We start from the raw sequence: 13,356 nt of genomic DNA, 5'->3' as shown, positions 1-13,356 counted from the left end.
TTTAGATTTCATTAATTTATGCTTATTGTATTCATCTGTCAATCTCTTTAATTGAAATACAAAAACAATACTTTTTTTTCATTTTTCTTCGTTTGTTTTTTTTTTCAAATTTGATATACATATATAAGCACATACAATACGATTTGCAAAACTTGGAAATTAATTACAAATAGTATTCAAAGCGGTAGTTAAAAAATGAAAGCTACTGTCAAATTCCGAAATCTTTTTAACTTGCAACTAAAGAGCTTACCGTACCTTGGTCTAAACTTGGACAAATAAATAAAAAGTAAAACTGAAAAAACTGAAATACCAAAGTAAAAGTGAAATAATAAGAACTAAGGATTTTTCTTATATTTTTTTAAAACAATTTTCTTTTATTGATTTGACATACAAATTTCTGCGCCGGTTTTTGTTTTTTTTCTTTGTTTTTTTTTTGTTGGTTTTTTGTTGCTTACCACAAGAAATAGTAATTAATTAATCATAAGAATTAGAATAATCATAATAGTACTGCATAATTATAATATGTATAATTAATGTAATAGTTTTTTGCTACCGCAAGTGTATATATTACTTTTAAATAATATTTATATCAATATTCTTCTTTTTTTCATTCAATTTTTTTTTTGTGTTTTTTGTATTTTTTGCAGAGTTTTTATCAGCTGCTAAGTTTTGTTGTTGTTTTTTGTATTTTGACGCCAATTAAACATTGAATTGTTTAAGCATATTTTTTTTATATTTTAAATACGTTAATTTAACATTTAACTATGTACACAACAAATATGTTTAACGTTGGGTTTTTTGCTGCTAAAACTCTTCAAGCATTTCTTTTATTTATTTTTGTTTTTTTTTTTTTTGTGTTTGATTTCATTTTTCATATATGTATAAGTATATGTATTTTTTGTTGGGTTTTTCTTCAGTTTTTTTGTTTGTTTTGTTTTTCGTCTTTAAAATTAGAAAACAATAAAGTTAAACGCTTATGATCTTAAACATTTGTAATTCAAAAAAACTGAATTTTTAACTTAAATTTAGTTGAATTTCTCTCGCATGTTCTCATGTCAAAAAACAGCTTTTGTTAACGGAGATCGCAAAAAAAAAAAAAGTTCACACCATTTTTTTTTATATTCTTTTGGGGCATTCAAAGAATTAGACAAAAAAATTGATTTAAATATGCAGTTTTTTCAAAAAACATTTTTAAAAAGCAAGTAGTTGAACGCTTTGCTTGCCTACATAATAGTAGTAATAATAATAATAATATAATAATAATAGTAATAATAGTAATAATAATAATAATAATAGTAATAATAATAATAATTATAATTAAAATGTAAATATTATTTCAATAGTATGTACAACAAGTGCTTAAAACTAAAAAAACAATTAAAAGAAGCATCGGAAAATTGAAAAGAAACGAAAAGAAAAGCAAAGAAAAGCAAAGACTTGCTTAGAAAATAGAAAATGGAAAACGTGTGACAAATCAATTTGAAAAGCATTTTGGCGACTGCAAAGGGAAACCTCTGGGAAAATAACATGATTTTCATTTGTGTGTGTGTCTGTTGTTGTTGTTGTTGTTCTTCTTCTTCTTTTTCCTATTGTTGTTGTTGCATTTGTTACTGCTAAAAATATATGGTTTTTATGCATTGTTGCCTTTGCCCACATTTTAATACCTCGACGCAGCTGCGTCCAAATTTGTTTTGTTTTGTTTTTGTTTTTGTTTTTTCTTTTTTTTTTTTTTTTAGTTAATAACTTTTAGTTTAAACATTTAAATTGCATGCATTTTGAAACTTTGTACACTTGCTCATTGTTTTTGTTTTTTCTTGTTGTTTGTGAATTTCTTTAAAGTTAAAATAATTTAATTAAATTTGTTTGTTTTTTTATATATTTTTTGTATTTTTTGCTGGCTTTCTTTTTGTGGGATTTGTTGTTTCTTTTTTGCGCCGCATCAAATTACGTTTTCTTTTGTGTGGTCTCTCTGCCCCTTCTGCGGGTGGGGGGGGCAGGGGCGTGGCTGCTGCAGTGTTAAGGAAAGTTCGACCACGCCCCGCGCTTCAGTCTCAGCTCAGCTCCGGAGTTTACGCCTCCAACATGACTTTGTGCACGGCCGGCACACCGCTGGGCGTGCTGCTGCCGCTGCTGCTGCTGCTGCTGGTGGTGGGCGGTGTGCCGCTGGGCGTGGCAGCGGAGACAGCCGGACTGCTGGCGGCGGTGACCGTCACATCGGCGGACAGTGTTGGATAACGCTGCACAGCATTGGCAGCAGCGACAAGCGCATGCAACTTACTCGGCGGCGGCGTCGGCGACTTCTTGGACAGATTCAGCGGCTGGGCAGGATCAGCGATGTCCACCTGCAGCTCGATCATGGGCGAGGCCCGAGGCGGCGCCGTCACAATGCACGTGGACGTGGCCGCGCTCGAGGTGGCGGAGGCGGAGACGGAGTTGCTGCTGTTGCTGCTGCTGGTCGAGTGCGGCGACTGGAAATACTGACAACTGCTGCTGCCGCTGCCGCTGCTGCTGCTATTGCTGGAGGTGGAGCTGGATGAGGAGCTGGAGCTGGAGCTGGAACTGCTGCCGTTGCTGTGCGGCGAGACGGACTGCTGTCGCTGCTGGCAGCTGGTGGTGGCCCAACGCGCCTGCTGCTGCTGCAGCTGCAGCTGCTGCTGCTGTTGCTGGGGCGGCGGCGGCGGGGAGCTGGTCGAGGGCGAGGGGCAATGGCTGCTCGGACTGCGTCCGCCGCCCGTTGTGCTGCTGGCCGCTGTCGCCGGCTCGCGCATCAAGTAGTTCTGAATGATGTCCGAGCGCTTCATCTGCTCGGGCGTCATGCGCGGCTCGGCCATCAGGGATTTGGCCAGGACCGAGTGCGTGCTCGCCATGGAGCCCAGCTGCTGCTGCTGTTGTTGTTGCTGCTGCTGCTGCTGGCTGGGACTGCTGCGTGTCAGATGCATGTGCAGTTGACTGCTGGCCGCTGCCGCTGCTGCTGCTGCTGCTGCTCCGGCTGGTGGGGGCGTTTGCACCACACTGATGTGGGCGGAGTGGGGCGTGGGGCTCTGGCGCGGACTGTGCGCCGGCATGCTGGTCGAGCTGCTGGCATCCGCCTCGGCGGACTCGAACTCACGATGACGCAGCGCCCGGAACTTTTTGTGCGGCTTGTAGGCCTCGTCCATCAGCGAATTGGTATCGTAGAGCGGCGGCGCCTGGAGCACGCGCTTCAGCACCGGCATGTCCTCGACAATCTGGCGCTTCAGGTTGGCGCTGCTCGAGGGCTGGGGCGAGCGCACGGGCGACACCGAGACGCTCAGCTGGGCAACGCCCGCCGCTGTGGCCGCTTGGGCGGCATCGCTGCAGTCGAGCGCATCGTCGACGCTGGAGCGCGGACTGGAGCAGGAGCTGCTGCCGCCGGAGCTGACCGCCTTGCACTCGTTCTTCTCGTTGCCCGACTCAATGCCCGAGTCTGTGGGCGAGTCCAGCTTGCGGTACCGTGTGGCGCCCGAGGTCAGGTGATGGTGCAGCTGCGGATGCTGCTGATGGTGATTCACCTGCTGCTGCTGCTGCTGCTGCTGCGGCTGGGGCTGTTGCTGGTGGCGCACAATGGGCGTGATTGTCAGTCCGTTCTGGGTGAGATGCGCATGCGAACCGACAATGTCCAGGTCGGCAGCACCGGAGTCCCCGCTCGAGCCGGAATTGGCGCGATTGCGCAGCGGACAGCCGCCGGAGAGCGTTGCGGCGAGCAGCGGCGCGGAGCTGGCCAGCGCCGAGGGCGCACTATGATGCGACTGGGGCGGTGTGGCGGCCTGTTGCTGCTGCTGCGGCTGCTGCTGTTGCTGCTGCTGCTGTAGCTGGGTGCTGCTGGGTGTGCCATAGTCCAGGTCGGCCGACTCTGTGCTGGAGACGGAGCCCAGGGGGCTCTTGGCCGCCTCCACGTCCATGGCGTCCCAGCTGGCGGCTGGGCTCTTGCTGGCCGCATCGCCGTCCTCCATGCTCCACATCTGCTGGCGCAGCAGCTCCTTGTGCTCGGTGCGGAACACGACGAGCTTCTCGGTGTGCAGGGTGCTGAGGGTGCGCAGATCGGGCATTGTGTCGAGCAGCTTGGCGAGAAAGTCGGGCTGGTCGGGTCGATTCTGGGAGACAATGCACTGCAGGCAGCCCTTCAGGCGGCTGTACATCTTCTCGATGAGCTCCAAATTACGCAGACCGGGACGATCCGGCGTGATCAGCACGATGGCGCAGAAGAGTCCGATCTCGGCGTCTGTCAGATTCATCGAGTTCATGCGCTCCGCAAAGTTGAACGTCGAGTCCACCAGGAAGCGGGCATTCGCCCCGTTCTGGATGGCGTCGCGGCGCATCACCTGCCCGTTCAGGCAGATGATCGAGTTGATCGACGAGTCGAACATGCAAATGAGCCGCACGAAGAGCGCGTCGAAGAGGCCCGCCTTCAGCAGCGTGAACTTGTCGTCCTGGGTGAGCAACTGGAAGCCGGGTATCATGCCCGCAAAGTCGATGACGCCGCGTATGACATGCGCGAAGCGCTGTGAGAACTCCTGCTCTGACTGCAGTTCGGGCGCGGGATTGAGCGGACAGGCCTTCAATGAAACAAGAATAATATTCAAGAGCTTAATCATGTGTTCCTTTTCAAGTTTTTACTAACTAAATTTATAGCGCCACGATCCCATTGGTCTAAGCAGGTTGCTGGTTCAAATCCTAGGCTGGTGTGTCATATTGTTAGCTCTTAGCTATATCCCATGCTTATTACAATAAATATTTCCCACTTTTTGAATAACTCTCAAGAGTTCATTTTTGATGAGTGCTGGTTCGAATCCCACGCTTATGTATGAATGTTTGGATGAGCATAAATGTGTATGGATGAGCATGAATGTGTATGGATGTGTATGAATGTAAATTTTGATGTATGGATGTTGTATTCTCCCGAGTTGATAATTGTAATTCAATTTTAGAAGATGCTGGTTCAACACCCAGGATTGTGTATGAGTGTGTATGGATGACCATGAATGTGTATGGATGTGTATGAATGTGGATGTTGATTGTCCCGAGTTGATAATTTGTAATTCAATTTTAGAAGGTGCTGGTTCAACTCCGAGGGTAGTGTATGAGTGTGTATGGATGAGCATGAATGTGTATGGATGTGTATGAATGTGGATGTTGTTGTATGGATGTTGTATTGTCCCGAGTTGATAGTTTGTAATTAAATTTTAGAAGGTGCTGGCTCAACTCCCAGGATGAGCATGAATGTGTATGAATGTTATGAATGTGTATGAATGTGTATGAATGTGTATGAATGTGTATGAATGTGTTTGGATGTTGGTGTACGAATGTTGAATTGTCCTGAGTTGATAATTTGTAATTAATTTTTATGAGGTGCGGGCTCAAATCCCAGGATAGTTTATGAGTGTGTATGGATGAGCATGAATGTGTTTGGATATTGGTGTATTAATGTTGTATTGTGCTGGGGTGATAATTTGTAAATAAATATGTCCTCAATTATGGTTCTATTTTAGCAGGTGCTAGTTCAAATCCCTGTTCTAGGGTAGATAATTTGCAAAATATCGAATTGTTCCTGTTTGGTGGTTCAAATCCCAGGATAGTGTATGGATGTGTATGGATGAGTATGTATGAGTATTGATGATGGTGTATGGATGTTGCATTTCACTTTTTGAATCTTAGTTATATTTTAGAAGGGATAGGATATGGGTCCTATGTGGTTTTGTGTATATATGCTTTACTAATAACTTGATTAACTTTTCACTTTATAAAACGTAGGCAAGCAAGCGCAAGCATCAATACCGAAGCGTTCTAGTTTAGGCTGTGTTTACTGTAGCATGCCCCACTGGCCCCACTTAATTGCTAAGCATGCGGCAAGGCAAACTGTTGCATTTCCCACATCGTCATCGGCATTTTATAGGCACTATTCACGCGAAGGTCACCGAACCGCCTAGCCTCCACCTCCACCTCCACTTCCAACTGCAATCAATAATCATAACTATTAGTACTTCCGCACGCCCCCAGTCACACACTCAGCCCCGCCCCACAGCCACCCCTCGCACAACTAACTCTTGCCCAACCGTCGTCAAACGTCGCATTTCCTCATACGTTCGCTGGAAGCTTTTTTATTACAAAAGCTCAGTCGACGTCAGCGCGCGCGTTGGTTAGTTTTTAGTTTCTAGGGGCGGTTTTGCGCTCTCCCTCTCTCCCTCGCTCGCTCTCTCGCTCACTCTCTCTCGCACTATCCAACTCTCTCGCATACTTTGACAATTCTGTGCTGTGTTCTGTTATTTTTTCTTCCCGTTGCTTTGTGCTTTCGTCGCCTGTCGCTGACATTAGCACCAAGGTCGACGAACCAGAGTTCAAGGTTCCGGCTAGTTGTTGTCGCTGTTTTTTTTTTTTTTTGTTTTTTTTTTATTCGCCTGCGCGTGTGCCGGTTGGGCTTTTAGATTGTCGTTGGTGCTGCGGGTGGGTGGGTGTGTGTGTGTGTGTGTGAGAGGGTTGGGCTGAGGGCTGAGGGGAGTGGTAGGGCGCGCTTACTGTTTGTGACCCTATTGCTGCCGTTGTTCTGTCTATTGCAAACACTGTTCATGTTATTTCGCTAGTTCGCTTTCCGGGTTTCGAATTACATGCACGCGCCAGACAAACGCGAACGTGCCAATCAGATGCACCCCCTTCCACTCCCACTCCCACTCCCCGCCAGTTGTCATCTGGCAGCCTTGTTGCTCTTGATTCTTAATTTATAAATTATGTTTCATTTCACATACAAGCACATTTATGTACATATGTGTTTATAACTGTACAACAATCGTTCTGTTTCAACGAGCACACGTCGAAGACTTCCTCTGAATTTGTCTGATTAACCTTGAAAATTTCGCGCCCCAAAATGCCGGCCCATCCATAGTCGCACCCCCTCCCTTCTTCCCATCCTCCGCCCCATCGCGATGTTGGCCTTCGTCAAGTGCAAGCAAAAGCAACAACAATATGCCGGCAACCGGCACAACAACAACGATAAGACATTTCTTTTCTATTTTCTGCACCTTTTGCCGGCTCTTTGACGTCGACGTCGGCGTCGTCGTCGTCGTCAACGTTGCCTTCGGCATGGGATTCGTATCATTTTATAAAAATATATTTCTTGTTGTATTTGCGTTTCATTTGCGCAAAAGCGGAAATAGTTTGCGAAAATACTAATTGCGTGTGTGTGTGTGTGTGTGTGTGTGTGTGTGTACATTCTTTATGACTACCCCCTTGCTGTTAGATCCCCCCTTGTTGTATGCCGCCCGTCATGCGTATCACAAGACCTTCAATTTAAATTTTGGCTGCCAAAATAATTCCTAGAATTCTTGTAGCTGATACAATCCCAAGTCTAATCAACAGTATAGAAATTGCTATATTATGAGTTTTGCATTTAATACCGATCCTAATAATGCTCCCCCCTTCAGTTTCAGCCCTGGCACTTGCTGTTGCGTTTCCGCCTTGTCTCATGTGCAGTCATAACTCAATAGAATTTTGCATAGAATGCGCGACTGGCGCTTCCTTATAAGCATTGCAATATATATTGCAATTTAACCACCTGACTTATTCAAATGAACTGCGTCGTTGTGCTCGCTATCTCGCTCGCGCCCTCGCTTTTGGCACAGCCTCGCACAGCGCTTGCTCTCGCTCGCGCATTACAAATTACTAATAACGCTTGTTGTTGTGTTAATTGTTGTTGGCATTTTAGTTTTACGTTCTCTCTCTTTGACGGCGCTTGTCGTAAAAAGTGCCGTTGCCAGTCGTTGTGGTCTGCCTTTTGCATTCGCTTCCTCATGCTGATGACATTTACATTAACATTTGCGAGTGTGCGCGAGTGAACCGAACCGCTCGTTGCCCGCCTCTGCCTAGCTCTATGCATATTTGTATAATTTTTATATGTATATTATTATGTAAGTATTATTGCTTACTCACATACATACATACGTAAGTAGTTCTATATATAATACCCATATCAACTACATGCATACATACATACATACGTACATGCGCAAAAAAAAGCAACACACAGGCACAACCATTTCATTCATTCCAAGGTTAAAAAATAACTCGCCACAAGGTCGTCTCGCGACTCGCATGCGAGCGTTCTAAGTGTGTGCGTGTCTATGTATACATGTGTTTGTGTGTGTGTGATTATTCTACGCTGCAGACATGTGCAAATTATTCTTTTGGCAGCGACGCATCTCTCTCACGCTCCCTCTCCCTCTGTCTCTCTCTCTTTCAGCCTGATCGTTTTTGGACTCTCTTTGCCTATGTAAAAAGCTCTTACATAGTCATTGCTGTCGCTGCTAGAGCCTTGCACTTGACTTTGACAATGGAAATTCTTTGTTTACTATCGCGCTCTCTAGCCGCGCACCTTATCGCACACTCATTAACGCAACTGCCTGATAATTAGCCAAAAACAAATAGAAAGACGCGCACAGCCCTGCAACACCGTCACCCCCCCTCCCCCAGCGTTTGATTATGTTAATGTTTAATTCGAATTTATTTAAACAGCCGCCACATGTGCTTGACTATCTAAACACTTTCGCCCCTTCTTTGCCGTGCTCGCCATCTCTTTCCCACTCTCTTTGAAGTATGCATGTGTGTGTGTGGGCTATTTTGTTCCATTAATAATGACGCTACGCTTGACCTTGAGCTTCGGAAATGTATTTTGTTATTGTCGGAACACGTTTCTCGCTTGGCTTAACGTAGGTTTTTGGTTTCCTTATCGTCCAGTTCGATAATGCTAGGGGCTTTGCTATATAGGGTCCGCAAATGTGGCGACTACACTTCTAAAAAAAAAGTACCGCTTTGCTGGAAATAGGAACAGGCAATGCTCGCAAATGAGAAATTCCAGAAATATGCAATTAGAATTGGGATATTCCCAGTCGTAATGCATCCCAGTTCTATAATTGATCGTCTATATGGGCTACAATTGAAGGCCTTCGCCGTATCTCTGTGAGCCCAGATATCTGTCTGTGTGAAGCCCCCGCACCTGAACAATGACGTCAGTTGTAAGCGGATAGACAAACAGTTCCAAACAGACCAACATTCGAGTCAGTGACAGAATTTACAACCCATTTATCATTTGTTTGTCAGTCCGTCAGTCACATTTGACATTGACAGCTTTTGGCCAAAGTCGAAAGAGAAAAAGCCACAACAACAAACGTTTTAGGGCCATCAAGAACTTGACCCCAAAGCGCGACGCTTCAATGCCCCGATCTATGGCTGCGGCTGCGGCTGCGGCTAACTCTGTCTCTGTCCATGCCGGAGGTGGAGGTCTTGCCGCATAGCAGAACAGAAAGACGGAGCGCGCTGTGTGTAGACGCGTCTACGTGCGATGCCGTTGATTTCCTGGTTTAGAATCATGCAAACTGGTTCACCTTGGCGTATGAGTAACGCGCGCCAGCAACTAGTTTGTTGTTGTTATTGTTGTTATTGCTATTGTTGTTGTTGCTGTTGTTGTTGTTGTTGATCTATGCATGCCAATAAATGTGCCCCGGAAATGTGCTTGACACTCGCCTACGCGACAACCTTTAGCCACAACAGCTGCTTAAACTGAACTACACTCTACCCAATGGGATTCGAATTGGATTTGGGTGTCCCAATTGGACTTAAAGATTTGCTTTCACTTACCAGCAAGGTTGGCATTGAGTACGATGGGCAGTCTCTGGCGCGCTGTCGCATCGCCGAGACCTTCTCCTTGGTGAACTCGCATGTCTCGAGATGGGCGCGCAGCACGGCGGCCAGTAGGCGTGGCTGATCGTCCAATTCGGTGGCGAGGGCGCGCTGTTGGCCGCGATTCTGTGTGCTCTGCTGCATGGCGGCCAAAATGCGCGCCTTCTCTCGCTTGGGCACGCGACCAAAGCGCACAGCTGCAACGAGAAGAAAGAAGCAGAAGAGGGGGCAAATTAATAACACGCACAGTTACAAGTCTTATACATATGTATATATATAAAGGAGCTTATGTATATAGGTGTCACACTTCGGCGAACAGGTGCAAGGAGCAGCTGTTGTTCTGTTTGTCACGCAGGAAGCGGTTGTCATACCCGTACAGAGAGCTCACTGTACAGGCGACCCTGTAATTTATGGCCAGCAACGCCCTGAGCCCTGAGCCCTGCGCTGCGAGTTCGACTCGACAGACGCAGCCCTTCCAACTGGGTCATTGCCTGCGCTCAGCTGTCGTTCAACTCTTTCTGTTTTTTTGTTTTTTTTTTTTGGACTCGTTCTTGACGCTTGCTACACTTTCTCTTTTTTCTTTTTCTTTTGTGAGTTTGTAGATTTTAATTTGCACTAACGAATTTGTATGTGGGTGAACTTTCACATTTCACCAAGCTAGCGAGCAGAGACAGAGAAGACCGCAGACACGTTTCTGGTCACGTTTTGCAGATCAGCGATCAGCAATAAGCGATCCGCATTCGGGCCAGAGTCTGGGCCAAAAGCTGTCAAAGTTGCAGGCGCTAATTGAGTGAAGTGTTTGAAGTGGGTTAAGCTGAGCTCAGCCCAGCAAATGCAGACTTATCCATTTGTTCATAGGCCAAACTAACAAGCCTCAACTCTGTGCAGAAAGCAATTACAGTGGGCACTCGCTAATTAGAACTGCCAGAAATTGGCATCAAAATGCATATGCTAAGGAAATGCGCTAGAATAACAAGTCATTTAAGTACATCAACTATATCTATAGTTCATTTTAAATTATTTTTTTTTTAGTTTAAACGTAAGTTTAAATTGTTAGCAAATGAAAATCGAATTGCAGCGTACCAATGAGCGAGCGACCACTGTAAGCTACGCTCTTTCTTTCAATCCCTCTCTTTCTCTCTTAATCTCTCTCCATTTTGTTAGACAGCACATTTTTGCATTAGCCGCAAATGGCCAGAGGCCTTAAGCTAATCATTAATCAAACTAATTTGAATGCTTTGCCGTGATTAGCAGCGATATTTAGGCCTGAACTATTCATTTCCGACGAACCGCCCAAAACAAATGCTGGCCAACTTTTCAATGTCAATGCAATTTCTACAATTTCACTCAGTTGCCGCAAATAACTGGCACACAACAACAACAACAACAACAAAATCAGTAACAAAAGTGAAACAGCAAAAGCAACAACAACAGTAGCAGCAGCAACAGCAGCAGCAGCAGCAACTGGCAAAGACCAAACGAGGCGCTTTGCAGATTTTTCACTACTTTTTCCACAGCAGCCGCGCAGCAGCCGAGAAATCGCTTGACTGACTGACTGACTGAATGACTGACTGACTGAATGACCCAGTTGGCTGGCAGCGAAATTCAGGTCAAACGAAATGGAAAATGAACGCAGCTGCGACTGCGCGTAGAAATTGGAGCGAGCGAGCGCACAACTCAGCCAGCGACGCCTGCGCCAACAGCAGCAGCAGTAGCAGCAGCAGCGGCAGCAGCGACGCCTGCGTCAACTTTCGACGCTGCAAAGTTGGTCAAACATGAAGAGAGGCAGCAAAGCAATAGCAACGGCAGCTTTCGTTGTTTGCCGTTGTTTTTGTTGTAGTTTCTGTTGTAGCTGTTGTTGTTGTTGTTGTTGCTTTTTAGAAAATAGCAAAAGTCGCACAAGTGGGCAACGCCGTCGCATGTCGACTGCGTCGCTGCCTGAGTTTCATTTCAAGTTTAAAGCTCTTCCGCGGCCGCCGCACAAACAAAAACAAAAAAAGTAGATGAAAAAAAAAAAACTATTATTGTGTGCGTTTAAAAACGAGGTCAACACTTCAATGGCGCTTAAAGAGTTAGTTGCTGTTGTTTGGCAGCGGAGTAAAAGAAGAAACAAACAAAAAATGTAAACAAAACAAAATCAAGCAAATCAAAATCAAATTTGTTGCGTGCGCATGTAAAAAGTGCTTATTATTACACCTATTTAAGCATGCACTGGCATGCAGCTGGGCTGCTCATAACTGCATTTGCTTTTGTTGTGCTCTTCGATGGGCAATTGAAAGCGAATTTGTGTCATGTGGTCGGGCACCCAGTTGGACCTGGAGTTTGGAGTCGGTTCTTTGAGCTAATCTTGTCAACTTACGCGCATTGTGATAGTTCACGTTGCCTTTGAGTATGCCTTTCAATATTGGTAGTTCTTCGCCCATTTTAATATGTGTTTTGTGTTTTATTGGGGCTTGTTTAACTTGATTTGGTTATTCTCTGGGCTTGTTGCATTCACAGAGTTGGCACACACCCACTGAGAGATTCAAGATTCTCGTTTTGCTGCACACTGGGGCGCATTTAGATTACGTTTGGAATATTCATTAAATTTCCTTTTGGTTTCTTTTGGCACACACAATTTATGTTTTTGTTAAACTTTGGTTAAGTATTTCTTTTTGGGGTAACAGATTTTGTTTATTTTTATTCTTTCAACTTTCAACTTGTAGCTCAGGTACTCCACAGGTAATTGCAAAAATATTTCTGTTTCCTTCGCTTGATTTGTTTTGTAAAATTTTCTTTAAATATTTTCACTTAATATTTTCTAAACATACACGTATATATTATTTAATTTTTTTTGTTTTGTTATCAATGCAGGAACTTTCTTTGCTTTGTTTTTTTTTTTTTTTAGATTTAACTTTTGTTGTAAATATTTTGTTATAACAATAATTTTTGGAATTTTCTTTCGCTGAACTTTGCAGTTGCAGAATTTATTTATATTTTCAATTTGTGGGTTGAACTTCTTTTGTTTTACCGCGTAATCCAAAAAACGTGTTTCGGGTTCTGGGACTGGAACTTGAGATTTGAGACAGGTCGACTTTTCTTCACATTAACAGAGTTGCATATTAGGAATTATATTTGCAATATGCATATTTGTTTAATTTAATTGAATTAAATTAGTTGTAATTGTTTAAGAGACGGTTAGAAGAACGTTGAAATACACATAAATCGTGGTAGAGTGTATTTTGGATTTTATTGAAATAATTCGCTAACATGACAAAACTCGACAAGGTCTCGAACGCGACTAACTGTAAAAAGCAAAGCACGTTACGAATATACCCAAAGGTAGCTGCGAGACTGAGACCGAGACTGAGTCGAGTCGAGTCGAGCAACAACAGAAACAGAAACGGAAAAGGCAACTGAAAAAGCCGCCACCGTTCACAGCACAAAAAAGCGGTAGAGCCAACGACCAACGCAAAGTTCCAAAGAGAGCTGACTCAGAGAGCGAACGCGCGCAAGAGAGCGGTGACAAAGCTCAGTGAGTAATTGGAAGGGGCCAACAAACCAGAAAACAACTGCGCCGAGCGTCAATTTCTGATAAGAACAGTCGGGTTAGTCATAGAACCAAATGAGTTTAATTGTAGTGAAGCAATTTCTTTGTTTATAACTTACATTTTAGATATTATGTAAAAATAG

General features: G+C 44.4%; 1 protein-coding gene across 4 annotated transcripts in view; it reads right to left on the bottom strand.

Annotated features, from left to right (window-relative positions):
- Positions 1-405: 405 nt before the first annotated feature.
- Positions 406-13,356, bottom strand: part of Eip75B (Ecdysone-induced protein 75B) — a 114,843-nt gene continuing 101,892 nt past the window's right edge. For 3 of the 4 annotated variants that reach the window (XM_064689387.1, XM_064689389.1, XM_064689388.1), the window contains 2 exons: positions 9,643-9,881; positions 406-4,574 (listed from right to left, as the gene is read on the bottom strand). In XM_064689387.1, the coding sequence (XP_064545457.1) occupies positions 2,070-4,574; positions 9,643-9,881 (2,744 nt within the window). In that variant the 3' untranslated portion in view covers positions 406-2,069. Of the gene's footprint in view, positions 4,575-9,642; positions 9,882-12,043; positions 13,052-13,356 lie in introns of those variants that run through there. The other variant, XM_064689391.1, reaches the window with a different exon arrangement.

Source organism: Drosophila montana, unplaced genomic scaffold (genome assembly GCF_035044405.1).
Source record: "Drosophila montana isolate Dmon_TW-CO22-7 unplaced genomic scaffold, ASM3504440v1 contig_3217_1, whole genome shotgun sequence".
Lineage (NCBI taxonomy): Eukaryota > Metazoa > Arthropoda > Insecta > Diptera > Drosophilidae > Drosophila > Drosophila montana.
Note: the sequence above shows the minus strand (reverse complement) of the source record. Positions and strands in the feature narration are given on the sequence as shown.